General features: G+C 42.0%; 2 protein-coding genes across 4 annotated transcripts; one reads left to right on the top strand and one right to left on the bottom strand.

The window, feature by feature from the left end:
- Nucleotides 1–280: 280 nt before the first annotated feature.
- On the top strand, nucleotides 281–23,023 carry LOC139818830 (uncharacterized). Of its 3 annotated transcripts, XM_071787819.1 has the most exons (7): nucleotides 281–505; nucleotides 608–857; nucleotides 16,089–16,149; nucleotides 18,607–18,678; nucleotides 21,793–21,932; nucleotides 21,998–22,143; nucleotides 22,319–23,023. In XM_071787819.1, the coding sequence occupies exons 2-7, from the start codon at nucleotides 746–748 to the stop codon at nucleotides 22,388–22,390; spliced, it is 603 nt and encodes a 200-aa protein (XP_071643920.1). In that variant the 5' UTR covers nucleotides 281–505; nucleotides 608–745; the 3' UTR covers nucleotides 22,391–23,023. The 3 variants fall into 3 exon arrangements, with proteins under 3 accessions (XP_071643920.1, XP_071643919.1, XP_071643918.1); XM_071787818.1 differs by lacking the exon at nucleotides 16,089–16,149 and having other exon boundaries at nucleotides 281–469; XM_071787817.1 differs by lacking the exon at nucleotides 16,089–16,149.
- Nucleotides 23,024–23,169: 146 nt separating this feature from the next.
- Nucleotides 23,170–26,740, bottom strand: LOC139818829 (terpene synthase-like). The gene is made up of 7 exons (XM_071787816.1): nucleotides 26,632–26,740; nucleotides 25,465–25,619; nucleotides 24,740–24,881; nucleotides 24,264–24,384; nucleotides 24,017–24,156; nucleotides 23,780–23,879; nucleotides 23,170–23,692 (listed from the first exon to the last, which is right to left on the bottom strand). Exons 1-7 carry the CDS (start codon nucleotides 26,692–26,694, stop codon nucleotides 23,466–23,468), a joined length of 948 nt encoding a protein of 315 aa, XP_071643917.1. The 5' UTR covers nucleotides 26,695–26,740; the 3' UTR covers nucleotides 23,170–23,465.
- Between the last annotated feature and the right edge of the window lie 327 nt (nucleotides 26,741–27,067).

Here is a 27,067-nt window from a genome sequence, read left to right as displayed (position 1 = left end):
GTCATATGACATTAAGATTAAAAATATATCGCATGATAAGGAATATTATGTGTGTGTAAAGAGAGAAGAAAATAGCAAAGGTTACACACATGTGGCGAATGTGTGGTGCAGGTGCCTTTGTTTAATTAATATCCCGCGCGTTCTTATAATAATAATGTCGCTCGCCCCCACGAGGGGCACGTGGCACAGAGCCGCAGGAAATTTCGAACGGGGGCGCGGGCGGTATTTGCGCAAGTTCGGGCTTTCCTCTTTGGCGTCGCGACGCGTTTACTCCGTCTAGTTTTAGTTTCGCGCGAGCCCGCAACGGTGGAGGACGCTTCGAATAAGCCCGGCGAAAGCTTTTGTCGGCACGTCAAAGATTTCGAAATAACGCGAAATACGCGAAGAAACGAAAAAGAAATTTAACGGAGAGTTTGCGACGCGGATTTTTCGATCCCCCGGCGCAACGACTGCCGCAGAGTTTACTCTCGTAAGCGCGAGTTTGTCCCTTCGTGATCGAGAAAACGTAACCGTCCACTATAGTCAGATAAATTTTCAAACGAAATTTTTCCTTTTTCTTTATCTTATGCAATTTCTTTCAATATTGGATATATACATATTTTTTCAGGGCACGATTATGCGTGGTAAACCCGAGAGAACACCAATAAAATTTGTATAAAGATCTTTATGAGGATATCGGTCGAGCAGTTACAAGCGACGCGTACTCCCGCAGGATCTTTGTTAAAAAAGATTTATCGGACGTCCCATGATAACGCAGACGAAGGATCCCGCCGGCGATATGTCTACTTACGAAAGGCCGAGCGACGCGCATCATCTGTCGACGATGACGAGGATCGTAGGGGTGTGCACCGCTATTGGTGAGTCTCGATAACTTTATATCGCATTTAATAACCGTACACGCTTCATCTCCCCGAGCTTATATAAACACGGTGTATTTTTCCGTCGAAAAAGACGGGATTTTTTTCGTCAAAGGATGTGCAAGCGGGCTGACATTCAGAAATTATTGATACACAATTAATAATTATAACATACAATTAATTTATTAATCAAAAATTCAAAAATTTTTCCATTGAGAAAGATGGACTTTCTGTCGAAGAATGTACGTACAAAGGGGTAGAAATTCAAAAATTATTGATAATATAAATTATAATAATATCAATATACAATTATTAATTAAAAATCTAAAAAATTAGAGGAGAAGATAGGCGGTAGCGCGATATCACAAATTACAAATAAAAAAAAAAGGAACTTTCGCTCGGTTTGATTAAAAATTCTGTCTCTCGAGAAGGAGGCAGTGACGACAGAATGAAAACGATCTTCTCCGCTTCGAATCAGAATGCGAGATGACGCGCGCGGGACACCCGCTTCTCATTATCGTTTAGAGAAGGCAAAAGGGAAAGACTCTGTCGGCGAGGCCTCTTTACATCTGCTTAATATTAATGGGTCATTATAGCACAGGCGAAAACAGCAGCCCGAGATGAATTCCCTCGTGGTCCGCTCGAATGAAGAAGGGGGTCTCGTTTAAATAGCCGCTCACGTTATCGGACTTTTGCGAAAGTTCCAGGGCGCGTAGGGCGCGTCCGCTTACTTTCCAGACACTTTGAATTCTTAAGGAAGATTCTTACGAAGAAAAACAAATCGGCAACGATAACAAAATGATGAGTCAAAGACGATATAACTTTATTATTAGATGAAAATGTAAATTAATTCTTATATTGTTTACCCATGTCTGGCATGTCTAATGCGCTGGAAATGATTGAACGACGACTAAAATATTCTGATGAACATTTCCCAAACGCTTAGAATCACTCCGTTAGGTTTGGTTGTCAGTAATAAGTGTTCCCTCCGTGTATTGCGACCGTTTCATCCACCCCGCCACGCCGCGACGGACAGTGACGAAAAATACTCTCGGCGGATCCGCTGGTCCATTATCTCCAAATGAATTGCGGAGGTTTTTGGACGCGGCGACGGCGACGGCGACGGCGACGGCTTCGTGTCGCGACGCTGCTGACTCATCATCCATTGCGAGCCATCGGAAGCGACGCGGGGATTAGTTGCTCGCGCTTTGGTCCGGTCTCTTAATTGATAACACTTAATGCGTCCACCCGACCACCCCTTCCCCTCTCGGGGACAATTAGCGCGCGCGCGCGTGCATGGTCGATCGAACGGATGAATGGCGAGCCCGAGAGCGTTTTGGGGTCCGGACGTCGTATCCGACCATTGACGTTTAATTACGTGCGTTTAATTCCTGGTGCCAAACGGCCGTGGACCTTTACCAAAATCATGGAACGTGTGTGGGATGTTCGGAACTTTTTTCACCGCATTTTCTCGGACTCGAATTCTCGAATGCTGAACGGACGTCGCGATCTCTCTTTTTTTTGTCCGCGTTTGTTGCGTTCAAGTGTCATATATTAAACAAGGTAACACACATGTATACACTTTTCTCTCTTTTTTAACGATTTATTCTGCCATTTATTCCGTTCGTTCGGCAAACTCGTTGAAAAGCTCGCTCGTTTTTAATTGGTCCACGCGAGCGCAAAACAAAATATTTTATCCCTTCGTGGGTGACGTAACGGGCCACGGGAATTTTTGTGGGAAAAGTTGCTCGCGATTTAACGCGCGACGAAATGTTCCCCCCCCCCCTTGAAAGAATATTCGTCGCTTCGCGAATCGTTTTTTTTCCACGTCGCGTAATAATGTCGCGTGCGCTTGTTACGCGATGCTTTTATCGCGCCCGTTTCAATTTGTCCCACACAGGCTTGCATCTGCGTACACATACGCACATATGTACATGTCATTTGCGCACAATGGCTCGATATTTGCTACATCGAGGATATTTTTTAAATTTTTTTAACCGGTTTTAAAATAAATAGCACGCGAGGATCAATCCATTTCGCGCCACCTGCTATCTCGTGCCCTTAATTTTTTCAAGGCAATATCTGCGACGATGGCGAATGAAGGGCGGCACGCAAGAACAATGCGACGGCAATTGTCGCGTGTATCTCGCGACCGCGAGCGGCGCGAAACCGCTGACAGTTTCGTATACAAACCGGCCGTTATTTATTGTGTCGAGGCGCCGAGATACCCGCATTCTCTCTCGCGATATCCGACTTTTCCGGTTTAATCCGGAAAAGAGCGCTCGCTGTGAGACAACGAGAACGAAAGAGAGAAAGAGAAAGACAAAAAAGAATTTCGCCGCTGATAACGACGTGCGAATTGAAGCGTAAATCTTTCACGGTGTTATTATACTTTTCTTTTTTCTCATCGCGCGCCGGTAACGGAGTCGAGGGAGAAAACCCTCCGTCAGAGTTTGTCGAGGAATCCATGATTGAAAAGAACACGTGGCGGACCTGAGATAAGATCCTACATATTCCCGTCTTTCTCTCTCTCTCTCTTTCTCTTTCTCTCTCTCTCTTCTGTGTAGTATATACTCTTGTATAATATTCCCGGTGGATGGAATCTTCTCAGATTACGTTAGCGGATAAGCTCGCGGCGGCGGGCGGTTGGAACTCGCGCGACCCCGGCTCCGGAATTCGCAGAGATGAATTCCCGCCGGTCCAACGACGGTGGTCGTTGCAGGGCGGAGCTGTTCGCGAGGATATAAATATAACCGGGCCATATATATACAGCGCGGTCGGATATCGGCATTTCGTTATCTTCGGTCCGGGCGACGGCGCGGAAAAGCCACGGCCGACGCTCGCCGTTTTTCCGACGCGACGGGACGCGACGGTGCGGTCGGCCCCGGTGTGCAGCTGTGCTGTGCGGAGTGCGGTGGCTGTGCGCGCCGCGCTGCAACCGGAAAACAAGCCCCCGCGGGCCATCCACCGGCGCGACCCCTCCGTCCCTTCTCTGCTTCCACCCCCCTCCCCCCGCTCGCACCCTTTGGACGTGCTGTCGATAAAATGCCGTTGATTTACCGTCGAGGACTTATCGCGCAGGCGGGGCCGTTAAGGGAGCGGGACGTCGATGCGCCGCTTGGTACACAGCATCCCTCGAAATAGATACGCGATACGCGAGTACCTATTTTGCGATCGCGAGATTGATCCGGGAGGCGATCTTGCTCCTTTATGCGCGATGCCGCGGTCAGAACCTTCAACCTTCAACCCTTAAGGGCTGCTAGGTCCATACATGGACCTAGTGTCTATTTCGCTCATTCATGTTGCGTGCAGGTCTCCAAAAATTATTTTTGGACAATTTAGTATTAATTTTATTTGCAATTTTTCTGATTTTATTATATTCTTCAGTCCTCTATACCGTTATTTTATGTATAATTTTTTAAAATTTGGTTGATTAGATCCGGAGTTATACGCGATCAAAGTTGCAAGGTCCATATCTAGACAGTAAGCCTCAAGTGATCTTAAGGGTTAAATCCTTCTTAGGACGCTAAATCGCGGCAGACGCGGTCTTTCTCACTGCGAATTTACAGAATTTCTCTCGATTAGCGTCGCTGGGCGAAGGCTTAAAATATCAAGGGCGAGGCACGCCGAGCTTTGAATAATCAAGGTTTCCAGGAAGGTCGGTCCAGGGAAGTTTGCTCCACTTTTAGCTTCCCTTACATTTTATGTCTCCTGAAGAGGAGCTCCGGAAACCGCGGGCGACATATCATGTACTCGACGTCCGCGTCGTCGCGTCGTGAAATGACATTCGTCGCCGGAGATCTCGAGCGAGTCGCGACTTCTGCGGGAGAGGAAAGGGAACGAACGAGGGCGGAGGGCAGAGCTAGGAATACCATTCCGTCGCGGACGAATTCACGTCCGATTCGACCCGAGGGGCTCGAACTTTCGATTGCTCGTAAACTCCACGTAACGAGGACAAACCAGGGAGATATTTTGTTACGCGAGCAACCCGAGAACAAACTTCCCTCGTCGCGCGCATCCGACTATCGCGTTCGGAGTCTTCGCGAGTCTTCTTTGGACCTTATCATTAAAGAAAAAGGAGTTTCACAAGCCATTCTTTCGGGATGAGATCCTGGGGACAAGGGTTGATGAGGGGGAGGGGAATCTGTAAGTCCTACGGTCGCGCGATAATCCCGCATGCAGAGAGTTTCAGGATTAATAAGGACACAGAGGGGCACAGTGGATGGTAACGGAGACCCTCGCTAACTGGAGCAAGGCTCTCCATCCGCAGCGCGCGACGAGACCGTTAGACCGTGCGCCCCGCGTGATCTCGCATTCGTGTACTTTAATTAGTTTCCGGGAGTCTGCGGGTGGAGGGGGACCGTCGAAATCGCTGCCGCGCGGCACATCCTCTGAAATTATAAACTGCAATCAGATTAACTTTGAGAGCTCTCTCTCTCTCTCTCTCTCTCTCTCTCTCTCTCTCTCTCTCTCCCGGCTCGTTTACAACGTAAATATCGTGCGCTGGACTACCGGGCGCCCGCTTCTCCCCCGTTTATAATTCCGCGTACTCGCTCTGACAGCATCCTTCAAACTCGATGAGCTGAATTGTCGGGGAAACGAGTTAATAAACGCTACTCACATTTATCTACGGCAATTAGCGAATGTGCTGTTTTGAAAAGTAATTCGGACGCGTCTCGTAAATTAGCCTGTCATAATACGAGGGGTATTAATATATATACAGGAGGCAAATCGAATAAACAAAGATAAATCGAATACAAAGTGCTACAAAAATCCATCCGACTCTGTTGTTAAATACGTTTAATTTTAATTCGATTCTCATGCTAATCGCGGATAGATGGACATGGACAGTACGGATTTCAGGAGATCGTGCATTACGCCGCTCCCCCCCTCTCTCTCTCTCTCTCTCTCTCTCTCTCTCTCCTGGAAATTTACGACGGAAATGTAAAACGGCAATTAGGCGATCGGCGATAATTTATAGCCGCCCGCACCGAATGCACTTGCCATTCGTATCGAAGCGTAAATCACCGTTAATTTGCGCGATGCGATTAAGCCGGCGAGAATCAGTCGCCGGTACAAATTACATCCTCTATTCGTGCGCCATTGGTATGTGCATTATGCATTCGCGAGGCACATTCGTAGCACTGGAAAACGGATTAAACACGCCCCCTGCCCCCTTCCCCCCCCGGCCGAGATTGTCGAAACAGCGATCGGCGTTTATCAGATTCCGTATATTCGTTATACAGATCGTCTAAATCATGCTGACGAACAGTTAAAAATAAAACGAACAACTCTTTTCACCACTGGATTTTAACTTGTCGACTGTTCTAGGGCGCTTTTCCTTTTCTTCCTCTCTCTTTCCTCCCTTCGTCACTTTACGGGACTCATGAAACGGCGCCGCGGGACCGGAGGTTTTAAGGCAAACGGAACGAAACTTTGCCGGTAACGTATGGCGATGCGAATGCGGACGGACGCGCGGTCTCCCGGGCGCGCGACTGCGAATTCGTGTTAACGCGAATTTACTGCGGTTCGAGACGCTTCATCCCCGTGATCTCTCTCTCTCTCCGCCGCACCGCGAAGAGGTGTTTTTAAGCACTTACGAAACGTCGCGAATGCGAGAGAATCGATTCCCACGAACGCTTGCGGTAGATCTTGCACTTTGCACTTTGTGACTTGTTAATTAAGCGGCGAAAAGCAGCGCGTGCCAAAAATCTTATTAAAATCTTTCGACGGTCAGATATTTCCTCATTCTTTCGTCAGGTCTGATGTTCGAGTGACCTGAATTACCTTCGCACGTGCGGATATTTTCGCGAAATTAAGAGAGAGGTATATTATTATATATTTTAGTAAATTATTTTGTATTTTATTTCTCTCTTTTTCTCTTTTTATAATTTTTCTTCTGAAATTATGCAGCCTGATAAAATAAGGAATAAAATCAGTAGTAAAGAGGAAATATGTTGTTTTAAATGCGCATTTTAAATTGATTTTTTATTAGCGAAATATCAATTGCAAAATTTTTCAACATTTAGTTAACGTTGAAAGTCGAAGAACTTTAGCCGGTCGAATTAAATTTTATTTCTATCAGCGACATAAAGAAATATTAACGAAAAAGAATATGATATCGGTTAATTATATTTTTCAGCAGACATTTATTTCAGAAACTTAATTTATATTATCGAGATACATTTTATGTGAAAATTTGATTTAAATAATCTTCTCAGATTTTGTAGGCAAAAATTTTACTCTAACATTTCGTTCGAAAATTCGCCATTTCCATGACTATTCCCACATTTCCGCAATCACCTCCCTTTCTCCGCGCCGCGCCGCGTTTCTCGATCCCTCTCTCGTTTTATTCATCCCACGCTTGTCTCGCGCGCGTGTCTCCGGGAACGTGCCACTTGATATGTCCCGCAGTGTTTTCGGTAAAATAAGCCAGCCACTTTTGCTTGCTCGTCCCTTTTTTCCGCGCGATACTTTCAGGAAAGCCCCGTACAATGAGTACGCTCGGCTAACGACCTAATTTCGCTAATTGACTGGCCGTGGGGAACTCGACGTCGCGACGTCGCCCCATGAAAAGAAAAACCCTTTAGAAACGGTTAAAATAAAACTCCCGTATTTAGCTTGGCGCCAGAGAAAACAATACATAAATATTGCAGACATCAGAGAAATGTAAAAATATAATGTATATATATATTATATCGGATCAGCTATCGGATCCGATATATATATATATTGGATCAGCTAATCGATTCAACTGGATTCAAGTACTTAGTATTTATGTATATTATGTATATTTAGTGCTATGCGTATATATATATATATATAATAATATATATATATATACATAGCACTAAAATATACATCATAATATACATAAATACTAAGTACTTGAATCCAGTTGAATCGATTAGCTGATCCGACACATCTCGCTGATCCTCTGATCCTCGAGACGTGTTCACGAGAACATTTCGCATTTTCTGTGCAATTATACGTGCACTGTTAAATGTTAAAGGATGAAATTTAAACTAGAGTTAAATAACATTTTGTTATTTTTAACTACCGTGTGTGCCGAAATTTATTATTTTAACGCAAAGCAATATTATTTCAACTCAATTCTTTCAGTTAAATTAACAACATATTGAGTAGGGCCAGTGGCGACCTATAGGAATGGTTAAAAATGATCCAAATTGAGCTATGTATGAATATTGAGTGAGAGAGCATGTACACATTGCTTTTCTTTTTTTTTTCAATGAGGAAAGATTTGTAGTCATCAAATGGACCACAGCCTTTGTTGTGCATTATACAATAAATTTATTATTATTATTGTTACAACTTGACACTACGAATTTAACAGGGTGAATTCTCTCGGTAACTGCATCTTTCGACGAAATGCGATTTCCAGTGCTCGCGAAGTTTTTCCCCAGAAGAATTTTCCAAGCGAAAAACTCGGCGCGTACACGTTCGCGCCCGTGACGCAACCGAGCGTTTCTTCTTCAACTTGTACTCAGCTTATTTGTAGCTTCAGATCCGCTAATAATTTCTTATAATCGCAGGGAATCTGAAATTCCAACTAATTTTTTCGATAAATCGATAGGAGCGTCCTTATTATCCCGATTTACCGTCCCGGTTTACTTCCGCGAAGGAGGAAAGGAAGAAGAGAAAAAAATCGCGATTCTCTTTGTCTTCTTCCTCTTCCAAGAGCGTCTCGGGCGATCTCTCACGACGCGTCACCGTCGTTATAGTCGCCGCGTATTCGTCGGCGTGGAAAACGGAGTTTCTGGTCGTATAGAGATAATGCCTGCCTTAGTTACTGCACCCAGTACCATCACTGGATCCACCGTCGTGTGCAGCCAGTGTAAACCGTGCGGAACACGCGCGCAGCTGCGAAGTTTGCCCGGGTTGACATACTGTGAATCATAAGTTTATATCCGCGGAGACTCATTGCGGTGAAGTTTAAGGCCGGGCTCCGACCGGGAGAGGATGAGGAGAACGGCTCTCCGTCTTTATGCCCTGTTCTAACGTGTATATAGGGTACGCCTTCGGACGTAAAGGTCGTCGATAATGAGACTTTATTCTTGACACGATTGGCCATCGACCTTTCCCTTCACCCGGCGAACCAGACGGATTCTCGATCTAGGGCGAAGGAATGGCCGAGGAGCGCTTCATATATGTATCCCCATTCGCTATCGTAAATCGAAAGATCAATGTTTAATTTGGGACACAATTTAGTGGTGGAAATTTTGCCTCAGCTATCTCTAGAAAATCAATCTTATTTGTGCGCACGTGAGAAAGAGAGAGAGAAATTTCTAAATAAAATTTACGTGGAAAGCGATAAAAGGAAGTCATTAATTATTTTTTAAATTTAATCCAAAAGACTTAGCTTCAAAATTTAATATTAATTATTAAAAAGTAATTAATATTAAATCGCGCAATAATAATTCAATTCATATAGCGTAAGTGACGGAGTGACAGGGAGTCAGAAACGGAAGAAGCGAAATGATGGTAATGAGAAGTCTGACGTTTTGAATTTCTTATGTCCTCGTATATCCCGGAGTTCGTTGGTCCTGTGAAAATATCGCGAAATGTATGCGTCGCGATGTTACGATAATGCGCGCGGTTGATGCATTCATCTTTATCACACGACGTAAAAACATTTTTATTCGACCGTATAAAAACATCTTTATTGCGCCATAAGCACGCACAAGAGGGAACAATCAAGGGTTGAAGGATCTGAACAAGAAATACCTCAGCTCCGATCTGAAACTCGATAAACGGACGAATTTGCGGGAATTATTCAATGTTCGATATTAAACGTGTCTCGATGATTAAATCTGGATTAGAGATTTACGGCAAAGCGGAGCTTACTCGCGAGGATCGCGAGATAAGTCCGCTTCTATGTGTCGCGGACACATGTGGTGTGCTCCAAAAGGTGAACCAAAAATTTTCTCGGCACTTTGGGAATTAACTGCGAGTCGCTCTTTTCAATTTTAATTCCGGTGAGAGCCGCATTTGTTACATCGTGCTGTCCTCCCTCTTCCCTTTCTCCTCCCCGTTTCACCGTGCCCTCCTCCTGTCTAAAGTGCAGGCCATTGCGTAACATACGAAATTCACCGCCACTGACGATCGCGGGATGCGCCGCATTTCCTGCGTTGATGCATTTTACATGCGATGCAGAGAGAGAGAGAGAGAGAAGGAGAGAGAAATTGCGCGACACGGTTACCGGTTTACGGTGCGCGTCCGAAAGCGTTTTCTCCCCGGAAATCACGTTCACTAAGCCGAGCAAATAGATTTAAAATGCACCGAAAATTATGATAAATGTACTCCCTATCAGCCGCTCGGGAGATATCGCGGACACCCCGTATCTCTCAAAGGAAAGGATTCTGTTTGGGGGTTGTAGCGCATCCATCATTTCGCGAAATGTTGTCCGCCCAATTTTCCCTACCCACCCGCCCGCTTTTTTTTGCGATCGCGCGATTCGGAGGGGCTCTTTCTCGTTCTCCTCTTCTCTCCGCTCCCCTTCTATACGTATACGCGAGGAAAAACTTTTCCGTGCCGCTCGTCACGATGTCGCAGAACAAATCGAATCGTCGCGACGGAAAACTCGGGGAAACTCAATTTCCATCGGGGGTGTGCTCCACCGTCGGAAACGTTCGACGCATGCGATCCTCACGGCGACGGACGGGCGGATACACCCTTCGATCGCCGCGAATTAAATTAATTCCCATTGAACCCCGCGTGTCCGCCGCGCGCGTCCCGTATTATCGATATACCGCGGCGGTACGGAAAACTTCCGCGATTTCTTTAGCGTCGTCAGACTTTGAGAAGAAAGCGTCGAGTCCTCTCGAAATGAGCCCGATTGCGAATCGTGAACCGACACTCGCGAAAGTCGTAATTGAATTATCAGTCGGGGGCGAGATACCCTCTTGGAATTAAAAGTAAGAGCAAACTTCTTTCGTCCATTCTCGTCGAGAATTTTTCATTTCCTCCCTCGTTCTCCAATTCGAGGAATTCGAGGATCAATTCGAGAGAATTACCTTCGCCCTTTGCGTTCATGCGAAAAAAGCGAGCGTTGTTTTCGCGCGAGACGAATATATTGTGCCGGCGACGAGCGGCCTCTTGCGAAGTCAGCTGATGCCTAATTGTATTCGAGAGCGAGCCGTCTGGCGTCTTAATTATCGCGTGCTTTCGCCCCTGTTCTGATGAGACCGTTGAGACACCCTCGACGACACGAGTGGCGTCCGCGGCTAATTGCATTGCCGGGACGCATCACCGAAAGGCCTCGGCACCGCGCCTCTAATTGAACTCGGGATCAGGAATTTCGGATTTCCCCGCTCGCTGGCCGCGCGCGGACTCGTCGCGCAATCGGGACGAAGCCGGGACGAAGGGGTTGGGGGAGGGGGAGATAGTGCAAGACATAGAAAAAAGGATAAAGAGGAAGACGCAGGGGAGACCCCGCGCGATCGCGAAATAGGAATCCGATCGCGCCAATCTGTCTTCGTTTCCGCGACGGAGGAAGAAATTAAGGAAGAAAGAACGACATATATCAGGCCACTATTTATCCTTAGGGAGACTTTTGCTCTTTTCCTTCACCCCTTCACGTCTGGTGCCTCCTGGATTCATCGACATTTTGTCGCTACTGTGCAACTTTCTTTAGGTTTGAGTTTCTATTTCGCGGTGCTGGGCAATTTGATGTTATAAAATGTTATTTTTACCATTCTACCTTGTCGTAATTGAACGACCTAGATTGCTCAATTAAGTTAATCATTGCAGTAGCGTACGACGGTACGTCTATTAGCTCGCTCGCGTATTGGAAAATGTCCTGCGCTCTCCTGCGGAAATCTGATTTTCGATCGAGAAAAATGATTGGCGACCTCTTGTCCGCGGGAGGATAATGGATATCCCGATGGAACATCTTGGAGGACAATGCGGCCCCGGAAATTCACTCGCGACGCGAAACCAGCGTGACCGCAGGTGGTCAATTCATGTGCCAGTCGCAGAACCACCGTCCGACAATGTCCTGCCGGCGAACACGGGATTCGCATCCGGAATCCCCGCGAGCTTCCGGAACGCTCGTCGAAGACCGTACATCACTGTAGGTTCAAAAATTTATAAACGTAGACTCCACAGAATTTTCGAGTGCTCACTTCTTTTTTGTTCAAAAAGTCGAGTTAAATGGAAATTAATTCGGCAACGGATTTTTACACCCCAATTAAAAAACTTATTGTTATTGATTATTACATATCGCATATTTTTTTATTGTTCTATAATTTATTAGTGTTTGCGGACAATATCTATACCTTAGAGGAAAGAATCGCATTTCCGTTATTATAAATTTATAGAAAACAGGGTTTAAAGTTTATTATTTCTATATGAAAATTTCTAATACGACTTTTTCTAAACATTGTGTCTTAAGAAGTAGTAATAATGGATACAAAGACTCTTTATCATTACACAATTTAAGCTCCTATGGTATATTAGAAAAAGTAAATTAATTCCATTTCGACAAAAACTATACAGAAATACGATTCTTTATCTCTAAAGTACAGATATAGATTTACTCAACATTTTCTGAGAAAAGTAAAGAGAAACTGAAAAAAATATTTAAAAAACGAAAAAAATCACATTATATTTACCGTGACGTGAGCTTCATTTTTTCGATACTGGAGTGTAAAACTCACTGCCAGGCGTCCGTTCCCGGATTAAAGCCACGCAAAAAAAAAAATGGAAATCGAAAGAGCGCGAGTAAAGTAATCGAATAGCGAGCTTTTTATGTTTGATGAACATGTTATTTCTCCTCGTTTTCTCCATCATCTTCCCAAGGGCTGCGGCAAAAATAATCGGTGCTTATTCCGCATTAGAATTCCGTTTCTTCCGGCGCGACATCGAGCTCATAAATACATAAACAGGAATACACAGCGACGACGCCGCGCCGCGGAAGCCGGATAAGGAGTGTAAAATTTTCCGCAAATATTTCCTTGCCGGCGACAGCCGAGTATCCCAGCTGCGCGTCGCCAGCCGGATTTTCCCTTTATTAAAGTTGCTCGAGACTTCGCCCTCTGAATAATACATCGCTCCTCGCGTTTCCCCAAATTCGTCGGGCCCACAAACACGACTCACAAACACACGCGTGCGTCCCATCCGGTCGCATCTCTGTTTGTGTTGAATTTCCCTGGCGAAAGGATACCCCTACAGGGATACATCGTTTGTGTTTGCGGGCCGAGAGAGACGATAATTGCGAAACTTTAGGGCTTTTGACCATGAAGCGATTTAGCGCGGAAGGACGAGATGCGGGATCGATGCGAGACGGGTTTGTCTGGAATCGAGAAAAAGTTTTGGGAACAAACTCGAGGAGTTAACAAGGATGAATTCGTTAACGCAAAATCAATGGCTATATTAATGTCAATCAATTTCGACCGACCGCGACGCTGGGACCTCACCGATCGGATAATTCTTCCCCGAGTATATGGATCGGTGAAATTGCCGCACTGAAACGCTTGTCCATTAAAGTTGAAAACGCCGCCGCTCGACGAGGGCTTTCTTAAAATCGTTATTGTTAATTGCATTCGCGACACGCCGTGTCACGGAAGTTCCCCTAATGGCTCGCGTAATTATTTCCCCCGTATGCCCGGTTATTTCATTTCAGAAGCCCTTTGATCGCGCTCGCTTTTGCAATTAGGACCTTTCACGGACTGCTCTCTGATATCCTTCCGTCGCTGTCTTCGGGAATTGCTGTGCGAGTCCGGCTGTGTTTTGCGTCCGGAGATTTCAGCACCGACAGGCTGAAGATGTAAACCTCGGTTGAGCGCGGCGATAAAACTTGTACGCGAAAGAGTGACCGATATTTTTTTAATTTCGATTTCATTAATCCTTTTTTCCGACTCTAGTTTTTCGTGGAACTGAAATCGAAATCTCGCTCCTCGAGGATCATATTTTGGAAAAAAAAAAAACAAAAAATGCGTCGAGAGCGACAAGTCGCCTCTCGTCGGCTCGTCACGGCGGCAGATTGATGGAGAGCACAATTTCCAGACAGATCAGAGCACTTAGTTATCAACACGCGCTTGTCGCCATTGTTTGACAACTTGGACATTATAACGATCGTATCAGGCGGTTTAGCCGGCTCCCGTCACACGTGCCAATCAAATATTGGTGTCGAATTGAGAAATCAGCTAAGGAACGGGCTCGATAACCGAGTCTTTCATTCAGTTGACTTTTATCACACGTTCCGATCAAATCGATGATTAAGTTAAGAAATCAGCTTTCTTAAGAATAGCACAATAATTGATTTTCTTTATTTAGCAATTTCTGTCACAGTTCGACTCAGTTCGATTCAAAATAAGAAATTCGCTTAATTGATATTTTTTATTTAGCGATTTCCTATATTATACCCTTCCGTTAAATAGACATATCGAATTAAGAAGTCATCTCTCTCATGGATCGATAACTAATTCCCCTTTTCGTCATCGTGATTTCGAAGTATATCTCGCTCGCAATTAGCTTCATGTATCGCGAACGAAGATGAGTTCCTCCTACGCGAGCGATCATCCCATATATTTCTCCTACAGCCCACGATTTCTCCCGGGGGCAATTACATCGATTCGAGATGATCGGCTTTGTCCCGTGTCCCCTTCCCCGCCCTCCCCCTCCTCCTCCTCCTCGTAGACGCTCAAGTTGATCCGTCGCGAGGAAAAAAATCCTATTCGAACCTGCTGCGTATTGATTTCCTGTCAAGCCGGAACACAGTCGATCTATTGTGTACACGCGATACTTGCACAGCGTGTACATTAAATTCTCTCCCCGACGTGTACAATAGAATAATTTTATATTCGCCGAGATGCGGAGATTAATGCGGTATCTCGCTCTCGAGGTATCTTGCCACGGGCGACTCGTATCCTGTCGTATATGTCCGATTACCTTTCGGTATATCGTTTATTGATATTCCCTTCACTGCGAGCCGTGAGGTTGTATTTATAAAAATAAATTTTTTCTCTCTGCAAATGGAAATTTCTCTCTCTTTTCTTTCTTAATGGAATATTACGCGCGTGTTTTATACAGGATACAGGATATCTCCTAGCCTATAGAGCTTTTTCTCGTTCACTCCCATTTCGTAGTCTGCGAGCTGTCGAGCGTTTCGCCTCGTTGTCGCAACAGTATTATATCGAATGGCGAAAAAACCTCGAAATGCATATATGCAGTCTCACGTTTGGAATATACACGAGCGAGTATCTGGCCTGTAATTAAATGCACCGGCATGCGCGTGCAAGGGGAATTTGTGTCGCGAAATATCCCTGAAAATATGTCTGCACCTCAAAGGTAAAGAATCGTATCCAGTTTTTGTCGACATTAAAGTTAATACTTTTTTCCAATATACCGGGAGTTTAAATTGTATAATGGTAAAAGGTCTTATATATCCGTTATCACATAGTTCCTAAAATACAATGTTTAAAAAAAGTACTGGAGATTTTTATTTTAGAATGATAAACTTTAAATCCTGTTTTTTTTTCAATTTCTAATATTGCAGATACGATATTCTTTACTTCTAATATACAGATGTATTTTCTTCGATGACGAAGACAGATGGATGACGCGAAAGAGAAAAGAGCATATTTTCGCAAAAAAGCTGGAAGATCGAAAAACTCTGTCATAGAATTAAACGGATAATCTCTTAAGCTGAGAACGAACGCCTGGAGTAAATCTGGTTACACCTCAATATCGGAAAAATGAATCTCACGTCACAGTAACTTTAATGCCTTTTTTCGTTTTTAAATTATGTTTTAGTTTCTCCTCATTTTTTAAAGAAAATTTTGAGTAAACCTATATGCATACTGTATCTTCAAATGCCAATAAATAATAGAACAATCAAAAATATGCAATATATAATTAATAACGATGACTCTTAATTGGATTGTAAAAATCACCCCAGGTGACCATTTATGCAAAAAAATCAGGAGAGTGCCGTAAGATGCTATTTGGAGCAACGTCAAAGAAAATCACGACGCGATTTCACTACCCAAAAATGTCACATATTTATAGCGGAATTTGATTCGCATGCGAGTTGCAGTTCCGCGGTTGTAAATTACTCAGGTCTCGTCCAGCGCGAAATATAATGCCGATCGAAGGGATTGATTCCCGGCGGGATATTGATATAGCGCCCCCGGCCGAGATGAAGGGATTCATCGGACGGGACGAGCACGGGGGATGCAATCTTTTTGATCCTCTTTCTCTCTGTTGCAGTTGTGTGCGGCGTCGGCGCGGATGTGGCGTACCATCGGCACGTCATGGGGCTTTACGTTACGTGAGGATAATTCAACATGCGTATACCGTAATTCAATTCACGCATTATCAGCCCTCCGATCGCGATCCTCGCGTCGACACCGCGCGAGAGGGAGAGACCGCCGCGCGTCCGCGCCGCGCGGCTGTCCGCGAGACCCGGACGAATCGGGAGGAGGAGAGGCGTCGACGGGGAAGATCATCCCCCGACGACGACCCGACGCCGAGAGGTTTCTTCCAATCGAACCGAGATCTTATTACGGGCAGAGATTTTCCCCGTCCGCGTTCGTCTTCTTAATTCGCCGTTTTCTCGCCGGAGCAATTATTATCTGTCCGTTCTGCCGAAGGCGGCGAATTTATCGTCGTGCATTCGGCGACTGTTTCGTCGGAGATTGTTGAAACTCGTCCTGAAAGGCGTCCACTGCGACCAGACGTTTCCTTCCCGGACAGAGCTATCATTTATCTGACCTAGAACTGCGCTGTTCAACGCTGAAAAATACAGAGTCGCGACCACGGTTTCGTGAAGCTTTCACGGAAGGGACATTTCGCGGGTTTTAGACAATCCGAGACGAGAACGGCTGAAACTTTTGGACCCCACCGTAAAGCTTATCGCGAACGAATTTTTTCCTCGATTTTCTTTTGTGCAGTGTAAATAATAAAATATTCATGGTACAAGTAAATTATTGAGCGAAGAGAGTGAAGTAATCTTCCGCTTTTAACTAAACGTAAAACGAAAGGGTGAACACGACAGTCTAATTTAAATACACAACGTTAACTCCCGGATAAAATCCATTTCGTTGGAGGCTGGCACATAATTAAGCGCGATAAACGACGCTGAAAATCTCTCGCCGATCGTCTTTGCTCGTCGAGTAATCCACTTTCGATTCGTTCTTGAGAGATCTAATTTGGGGATTGATTTGATTATCGGCGACGGAAGCACGATGTCTAAACGAAATTATTTTTAAGACAACGTAATAATTCGGCCACGGAGAAAATGGAGAAGCTGACGGTCTGACGGGTTCTAAACGCGTGTACATATATTAGAATATCCTTATAACTTTTTTAATCGGATTTAAAATTTCCCTTCGCTCGCATCTGAAAGAATCTATAACTTGCTCAGTTTATGACTACAGAATGTCTAACAATGTCTCGCAATTTTACAGTTCTTGTAAATGTGAAGCAAAAATAATGTTGAGAAGAATAGTATTTAATTTCTTTTGTTTTTTAATTTGAGATGCTATTATTGTTACACGGATTATTTTATCGATTATACGACATACGAAACATGTAAAGCCTCTTAATTTATATTAACGTTGATCTCTTTATCTTTTGGTCTAATCGGTTTAAATCATGACTTGCTTTGGCTTGCGATGTCATGACCAGGGAGATCTTTGTAAAAGGCTATTTACTGATTTCATAACTTAGGTATCTATCTTTTTTAAAATATTTTATTGTATAGTATCGATTTCCTTGTCAGTTGTGGTAGGGCGAGTTACAATTTACATGGCTTTTTGATTATTAAATTTGTGATTTATAGATTTATACTCAAAAAGGACCCAAATCAATAGTCGAAACGTCTTGATATATAACTATAATTAATAAAGCCAGGTGAGTCGAATGGAAAATCATAATTGTAAAAATAGTATATCTCTCGCGATCAATAAAATTAATAAACCAAAACTCCGTCCCAAATTCTTTTTCACGGGTCGTCTAAAGTCGTCTCGAGTAAATCATTATTTCAATTTTTAATTTGTCGACAAGAACGCATTGGCGTTAACCGCAAATTATATTCGACTCGCAATTCCGACGCACGAGAGAGCGCTATAGCTTTCGATTAGACATTCCCTCGCGTATCCGCGTATAGCCGGCGTTTCATCGGCGCGCACGCAATGAACAACGAGCGGGGCAAAGAAATAAAAATATCCCGTCCGGTCCGTTGCAATTTTTCACCCAGGCATTACCCAACTGGCGCCGTGGAGAATCTCGCGGAGTGGGAAATTGAGAGAGATGTCTTGCATTTTTTACGCGGTTCTATGTCGGCGCGTCCTTAATCATTGATCACGCGCAACTGCGCGACAGAGCGATTTTTCGGGGATGAATCACCCTTAACGCCGCGCGCCGTCGAGCGTCACCGACAAAGTCGGATCACGTTTCGGTGATACAGATGGATATATGGACATTGAAATGAATACCTCTCGTGTGACGGAATTGTTATTTTATTCATACTCTTATTTATGTACCATTATGAAAAAAGAAGAAGAAAAAAAAACCAGCTTCGCGTGGGGTTCCACCTTCGTACGGATTGTAAAACTCGCTGCCGTTCTCTCCCTCTTGTTCCCTCGAAATATCCGAAATGCCCTCGTTGGGCAGAGCGAGCTTTTGCGACGTATGTTCCAACGACGGGACGCGAACTTTTGTGTCACATTCGGTCTCCCCGGACGCAGCGTTTCGTCCGCTAATTCTCGCGCGTCTTCGATTACAGGGCGGCGTCGGGCGTGATCTTCTTCCTGGAGGTGACTTGGGCCATCACGCTGTTCGTGCAGCTCTGCGTCAGGTACGTTTGGACGAACGTAGCTTCGGTGGATTTTAACACTTGGAGAAAGATATATTCTCACTTATTTCTCTGTTTACTTAATCCATATACAAATTTGTTTGTGAACCAGTATAAGAAAGAAGATAATTATGGACAGTAATGAGTGAAGCAGGACTGATGTAAAATACAATCAATTAGAGAAATTGCCATTTAAGGTCCGGGCTGTAGAGTCAGATCTTGGTAGTCTAATCAAGAGACACGTTGGTGTCTCGCATCAAGTGTACCCGTGCGAGACACAGACCGTATATCCAATAGATACTATATCTATACGCGAACCGTCGAGTATAGAGACCGTTAAATTATCGAATCTCGATAAAAGGAGTGTTTTTTTTAAGTTATCATGTATACAGAAATATTTCCACGTGCATCGTAAACGAGAAAGACGAGTTTCAAATTATGACATGTATATATATTGACATGTATAACATTTATTTTCTCGTCGTTTGCATATTTTGTCATTTTAAAATTAAAAAAGAAAAACATTTTGTGATTTTTGCAACGATCAATAATAAAACCTGACTTTAGATTGATATAGAATTGTCTCTCTCTCTCTCTCTCGCTCTCTCTCGCTCTCTCTCTCTCTCTCTCTCTCTCTCTCTCTCTCTCTTGAATAGGCTAAGCTTGAATATAAGTATAATAAAAAAATTAAGCGAGTACTTTAGGAAGGTTAAAGACCGATAAAAAATCGACGCGCAGTTTGCTAAGTTTGGAAAAAAGTATACAAAATTCACAGAATATTATTATTAGGCTATACCAAGATCCAGCTCGGATCATAAATGGCAATTTCTCTAATTGAAAATAATGATGTATTTGTAAAATACATGAGAGAGAGAAAATTAAGCGACCAGGTTTTAATACATAAGCTTCTCAGTGTAATGTTCATGTACGAACGTATAAACGCGAGTGTACTGTGACTTTGCAAATTGCCCGAAATTGGTCCGTGTATGTATATCGGGAACAATATGCTCGGCGGACACGGCCGGGCGGGCGGGTTGAGAGGGCCCCGGGGAATTATACCGTTCGAGGTCCGAACAGGATAACACGGAAAAGAAGCGGCGCAAAGCCAGCCCGGCAATTACCAAGCAGGTCGGAAGTTCGCCCCAGTTTTCCCCGCATTTCCCGAGAGCGGGAGGAGCGGCGAGGAAAGTGCACGGGTAGACTACCGGCAACTAGATAACGCTTCGCGGATGCGGAGGGGATGATGCGGTGAGGCGCCGCGCCGCCGGTGGTAATCATCTTTAAGCCAGATAAATGCGTCACGCACGGCTCAAAATGAAGATGGAAATTTCCCCGCGTCTTTGAAGTTAATTGCGGAGATATATACAATAATTAATTAACAAGCTGATTATACCGTTCCCGCGTGTGCTGCGGGCGCTTCCCTCGATTAATTCATCCAGATATTTCCGACCGCTGTATTTTCTGTCTTGTGTCTCCCGATAGAGTTAATACGTTAATAAATTTCAACAAGTCTTTCGGTAAATTTGGTCTTGATTGTCTTGAACCGGGTTATATCGGCAAGTTTTTATCATTTAAGTTGCTCATATCGATCAGCGTGAGACGGCGACCAATGGGACGACGTCGCCAGCGTTCTTCGGAAGCTTAGGGGGAGGAAATATTAAAAGAAGTTCTGCAGGGTCTACGGTTTTAACGAGTAACTTAGCTTGGCGATCCGTCCGGAATCGATGCTGCCGCGGAAGTTTATGTCTCCGATGACGGTGCCATTAAAACTGCCAGTCGGAACGATCGATCACTTCGATCTACGCGGAGATGATCGAGAGGGAGAGATAACATTGCTTTGCAGAAAAGCGGATTTCCAATGGAGACATCTTCTTTTATATCCGTTCGCGCGGGGATGAAGATTTGTCAGATCTTCTTTTTCTCTCGGTCTCCTTCCATCGAGGGCAATTCAATTAAAAATATTTCAGCGAGTTAATTATTGAAGGAATATTCAAAGACAAACCTTTCTGTCTAAATTGATCTTGTCGATTTTCTCGACCACTTTTCAGGACAGGAAGGTTCCTATTGTAGGTCCCTACTGCGAGATCCGCATACTGCGTATAAAGACGATTGTCGTGCTTTTCCATTTTCCTCGCCACAATACGTATATTAATCTTCCGCGAGCTGATTAGGCGAGTTTACGTTTGCCGCGACGGCTAATTTCGTACATTAGCAGCTCTCTGAAACGCGCGTGATAATTATCTCCGCGCGGAGATTTCCTCGATAATCTCGAAAGCTCGGGCAAATCGCTTCCCGGTAATTTTTTTTTTTCGATACAGTTACCGCGGCGAAATTGCATTGCGAACGCAATTGCCACTGCGCACGTTAACATTTTAGTTAGACAAACGTTTTCGTGTATTACATTGGCTAGAAAAAAATATATAAAGAATGTAGCGTAAAATGTGCAGGATACTGGTGCAGGTACGACAAGTCGGACTTTTATTTTGATCTCTTTTGCCCGTTCGGAATTCAGTTTGTTAATCTCCGTAAAAAGGGTACTCGGTAAGAGTATTTGAAAGTTGTATCGATGGAAAAATCGTCTTACCGCCCCGCCTTTTTAAAAAGGAAACTTAAGTGGAATTGATGGGGTCATAATCAAGACTAAAGGCTAGATTGCTCGCCTGCGGCATTCAGTGGAAGTCGTCGTTCTCGCAAAAGTTTTTGTTTATCGAATGGAAATCATGTAAATCCTCTAGTTCCGCAAACGTCAGATAACTCGATCACGTAAATACTTTACGATGTTGCACCAACTGTCTGAGGAACATCTCGCTCGCTCTGAAGAACCGTAACTATAATGTGTCAAATACACATTGGCAAGGAAAATAGGATATAATCTTAAATCGATGCAATTCTCAACATGCAATTAAAATAAATAGAGCCAATTAAAATAAAATTAAAATAATCCTAAAATAAAAAACAGTGGAATAAAAGAGATAAAAAGGGGTTTCAGATATATCGAATTGTTAAATTTATTTAAATTCTTTATTTAAAACGTTATTCCAGAAAATAATTCTTTTAATCTCTCGGATCCTTTTTATGAGAAAACGATATATGTATGTTGACGTTTTGTTTTCTCAGGAACGAGGATTCCCTTTGCTTGCGTTGCTGGTCCAGCGTTCTGGCGGCCACGCGGGGCTGGCGAAAGGCGTTGTTTTACCTACCACTGTCCTGCATTCTAGCGTGGCGACCCAATAGACTTTGGCTGTCCTACGTCGCGGGTAAGGACGTCGGCTCCTTCAACTCTATTTCCGTGAGCTCCTGACAGATATATATGTGCTTGCAGCCGGCCTCTTGGCGGTACTGTCCTTGCTGCATATTGCATCGAGCGCGCTAGGACGACGAGATCCTTGCCAATCGGGCGCCGACTCGGTAGGCGAGAGCCTCTTGAACTCCAGGCAGGAGAATTACGACCGATTCGAGGAAGTTCTGGTGAGTGCTCCCGAGGTCGGCGATCAAATAATTTTGCAAAAAGTTCGTGAATTAATTTTAATGTTAATCTCTTGATTTCTCTCTCATGAAATATTTATTGCATCGATTTATTACGAAATATACTTTTTTCTCGATTCGCCCTTACCCAATACCCATTATCTGTCTGTTTCACGAGGTGACGGAGGTTCTCGATGACGGCGTGTCAGGACCAGGACGCTGTCCCGGGGACAGCGACGGTGAGATATGACACGAGCGACGGTCCTCCTGGGCCAGCGAATCCGACGAGGATAGCGAGCTTGAACAGAGGACATGTCAAATCGCCACGCTGTCTTAGTCCTTAGACGATGGACCTCTATTCGATCTCGTCACGTATTAAGAGAGGAGTCAATTGAACACCCGATTACATATGCGACAAGAACGAATGCGAGAAATGTACGAGGCCGAATAATGCCTTTTAAAATGGTGTAAATTGAGAGAGTTTCGGAGAAGTCATCTCATGAGAGATTCGGTAAATTTAAGAATAAAGACAAGATGAGAGAGAGAGAGAGAGAGAAAGAGAAATTGAATTTATAGATTTACAAATCTGCGAAATAGGAAAAACGATGCGAGATATCCTATCTCTATGCGTGCATGTGAAGGAATGAATATACGCGAATATTTTTCTTAGGTAGACACTTGTTAGTTACATGTAATAATCTATAATATAAGTATAATTTTCTATACGTTATGTCTTTTAGGATATATAAATATAGATATAAATGTATAATGTATAATTGCATGACATGTACAAAACAGCCGTAAAATTTCATTATAAAGGATTATTCGTTATGCTATTAAATTGTCAGTATATAAAATTGCTAATAAATACTTTCTAAAAGTCTTTTACTCGGTGAATTTATTTATATAGAAAAGCCACGCTAAAAAAAACTCCATTTTTTGATACTCAAAATAAATAAAATTTATTGCAAAAATATTAAATAAGAAATTTAATTATACTATTGATACTGTCGCCAAAAAGTTACGATAAAGAGATACATATAGCGATAAATAAGGCTTACAAATAAAATAAGTGATTTACAATTATTTAATATACTTACAATTAGTAATGTTATATTGTACAATATGTATAATTATGTAAAGAAAAAATTAACAAACAATCTGAAAATATACAAGATTAAATCTCAATGAGAAATAAATGTTCAACTTTACATAACAATCTATTCTGTGGTATAATGTATCTTGTAAAAACGAAATATACGATTGCCCGGACAATTTTTCAAACGAAAATTATTTATTATTTTTTGCACAAAATATTCGACGTTTTATAATTTAGTTGTAACCTTAGCAGTACCGCACAACACCTCGTTCCTGAATTCGTCCAGCATCTTTACTAGACCTGGATTTCCTCCTAAACGTTCGATTTCTCTTCTTATTTTTTTGTCCAGTGTTTCTAGTGTATTCCTCGTGTATTTGAGAGAACCAAGTTCCTCCAACAAGTCCACACAATTATTTTTAAGATCGGTATCGGTAATTCGTTGTTTTAGAATATCTGAAAAATGCGTATTTAATAAATAATTTCCTACGTCAAATAAGTATATGTATTATCTTAAACATAATTATTTTTCTAAAAAAATACCCATTATTTTCTGGCTATTACTGGATTTAAGGGCATGTATAATAGGGAAGCTGAACTTCCCTTCAGTTAAATCGTCGCAATAACTTTGATCGTTCATATCCTGTAATAATAACAAATTCGTGATTTTTACACCTCAGTGTTGAGAAAATGAAGCTCACGTCACAAGAGGTTCCGAGACCCAAGTCACATAATAGAAAATTAATCAAATTAATAATGAAAATTAAACAAATTACTTACTCTACAAATACACAAGTTAGAATAGTCATTATGTATTTGATAATAATATCCCAGTAAACTTAATAGCGATGAAAAATCCGTTTCACAAGTGGAAAAGAGTTTCATTAATTTTGTCATTAATTTTATTAGCCAACCAGCCTCTATAAAATTAATTAATATTCAAATTTTATATATGTAATTTAGTTTTTAAAATGGAGTTTCTGTTTCAGCAGATAATAAAAGTTATCACAAAATCATAAACATTTACTTCTTTCCGCCATTATCTGGTAATCGTTGTCAGTTGGACACTCTAAATTCTTCTTCCAATACATATCCATTCCCTGGCCTCTGTGAAATTCCAGTAATTGTTCAGTTAAGATTTTAGCTGCCTGTTAATTAAGATATAAAAATAAATAACTTAATTTATGTTGTATTTAACAAAATTTAATATATTGGCGCGATTTTGTTGAGCTTCGAATTAGTACTGGTTGTAATCAATACAGTGCTGATCGTAAAGAAATATGTACACAGTTTTATAAGTGCTTAATTGCAAACATGTCGTGAGATTTTTGAAGAATGTGTGTATCTTTTAAATACACACACACACATCGTCTTTATTACTTCTAAGTTTTTAAATTACTTGAGGACAAACTTGTTAAAAAGCATTTAACGCTATAATTCAACTATCTATGATATAATATTGCAATTCTTGAAATATAGTAATGTGGATACTTTAAAACTTACAACGGGATGTAATTCAAAAGCTTTTTCAAAAGCGATCAGCTGCACGTAATTGGTGGCGCTTATCGTGCAGGAAAGCCCATGAACGGAATGGGTTACGGGAATGCCATCTCGCAAAATGGCTTTATCCTGAATATCGTCGTAACTAATAAAAGAGCAATTAAAAAAAAATTTATAAAATTTTAGTATAAATTATTATGTCAAAACATATTATTAATAATTGGAAAAAAAAAGAAACTGTAGTACAAATAACAGAATAAAATTTAATTTTTTTGTAAAATATTATGTCCTACTTTTTATCTCGTGCGCACTTTATTTTAACATAAATAAATACAATATGCAGGAAGCAAATGTAACTATTATATTAAGGGGGTACATATGAGTAGACCGCAAGAAAAAAAGGTGAAATTCGGGAATTTTTATCTTGGAAACTATTAATTCGATTCGATCCGGGTTTTTTTATTTAAAAGTATCTACATTAAGGCACGTTCACAAATTTTTTTAAGGGAATTCATTCCCTCGGAGCGCTGTTCTCGTGGCCGGCGTTAATGTGTTTTTCGCGGACGGTGATCAGAATATCTCGAGAACGGCTGGACCGATTTGCTTCAAATTTATACACAATGTTTTGCGATAGTTTTTCTCGTTTCCATCGGGAGATTTTTTTTTACTCAACTAGTTTTTTTTTATCAGACTATAAAGGTCGAAAATTTGGGTTGTAAAAAACTTACAGGATGCATGTATTGTAGGCAATTTTGACGATTTCGTCAATCTGCTGCAGTTTATCCGATGATATTTTAAACCAATAGTTGAAAACACGTGTTAATTTTGTACATCTATGTTTTTCAGTACATGGAACAATGTATTTAAGCGGCTCCAAAAGTTTCTATACGACAAAAAATTTATAAAATTTTAGTATAAATTATTATGTCAAAACATATATTATTAATAATTGGAAAAAAAGAAACTGTAGTACAAAATCTTGATTTTTATTCTATTGTGCATGAGATCAATGTGTCTGTGAAGTTGGCATATCATTTTCCAGCAGATCAAAAATAAAAAGGAGTTCTTGTCGCATGCAGTCGAGTTCTACAGTTCCTGATACTTTTTAGTAATAGTTCTGGTGATTTTACCCCAAAAACAGTCGATCGAAAAAATGATTTGCTAACTTCCCGTAGCAGATCATTTTTTAGCAGATCAAAAATAAAAAAGAGTTCTTGTTGCATGCAGTCGAGTTCTATAGTTCCTGATACTTTTTAGGAATAGTTCTGTTGATTTTGACAAAAAAAAGTCTATTGAAAAAATTATCTGCTAGTTTTCCGAAATCTCGGAGTTTCGGTTTATCTAAAATATTTTTCGAATAGTTCTGAAAATACTAAAGCATTTTCTAAAGAGTTCCCAACACTAGCAATGTTGTATAATTTTTTTGTAAATTAATAGTACCGTTCGAAAGCTGAGTATTTAAAAAGAATAGGGTGATATGCTGTATGAAATGTCGCAGTTCCGGTTTATCTAAAATACTTTTCGAATAGTTCTGAACATGCTAAAGCATTTTCTAAAGAGTTCCCGATACTGGCAATGTTTTATGATTGCTTAAAATTTTTAACAGCTCGGCTTTCGGGCGGTATTAATTTATAAAAAAATGATTCAACATTGCTAGTGTCGGGAATGCTATAGAAAATGCTTCAGTATGCTCAGAACTATCCGAAAAATATTTTAGATAAACCGGAACTTCGAGATTTCGGAAAACTAGCGGATAATTTTTTCAATGGACTTTTTTTTGTCAAAATCAACAGAACTATTACTAAAAAGTATCAGGAATTATAGAATTCGACTGCATGCGACAAGAACTTCCTTTTATTTTTGATTTGCTGGAAAATGATATGTATAGGACTGACCTTATCCTCCTCCGTGTCACCGCTTGGCGAATAATAGAATTGTGTAACTTTGCTTGGGTCCATGTTGCGTGATGTCTCTTCTCTGATTGACAAAAACAGAATAACTAAATGTATGTCAGTCTACAGACTTATATTTTATCTCGATGTTGCAAGACGGCTTTGGCAAAAATAAACACGGATATAACCCACTTTGGGACCTACGATTATACGTGGGCTATTAACAAGTAGGACCAGGCGCTGTGTAAACAATGCGCGAAAGTTTTATTTTTATTTGCATTTTACAACTTTATCTTTCAACCTTGACTACGCGCCGACTAAATTTGTCACACTTAAAACATAGTTTCCTTTGGAGTAGTGAAATCTCCCGAAAGTTTTATTTTTATTTGCATTTTACATATCTTCCAACAAGTATCTGTTAATTACATTTCTTGGAAGA

This window comes from Temnothorax longispinosus, chromosome 9 (genome assembly GCF_030848805.1).
Source record: "Temnothorax longispinosus isolate EJ_2023e chromosome 9, Tlon_JGU_v1, whole genome shotgun sequence".
Taxonomy (NCBI): domain Eukaryota; kingdom Metazoa; phylum Arthropoda; class Insecta; order Hymenoptera; family Formicidae; genus Temnothorax; species Temnothorax longispinosus.
Note: the sequence above shows the minus strand (reverse complement) of the source record. Positions and strands in the feature narration are given on the sequence as shown.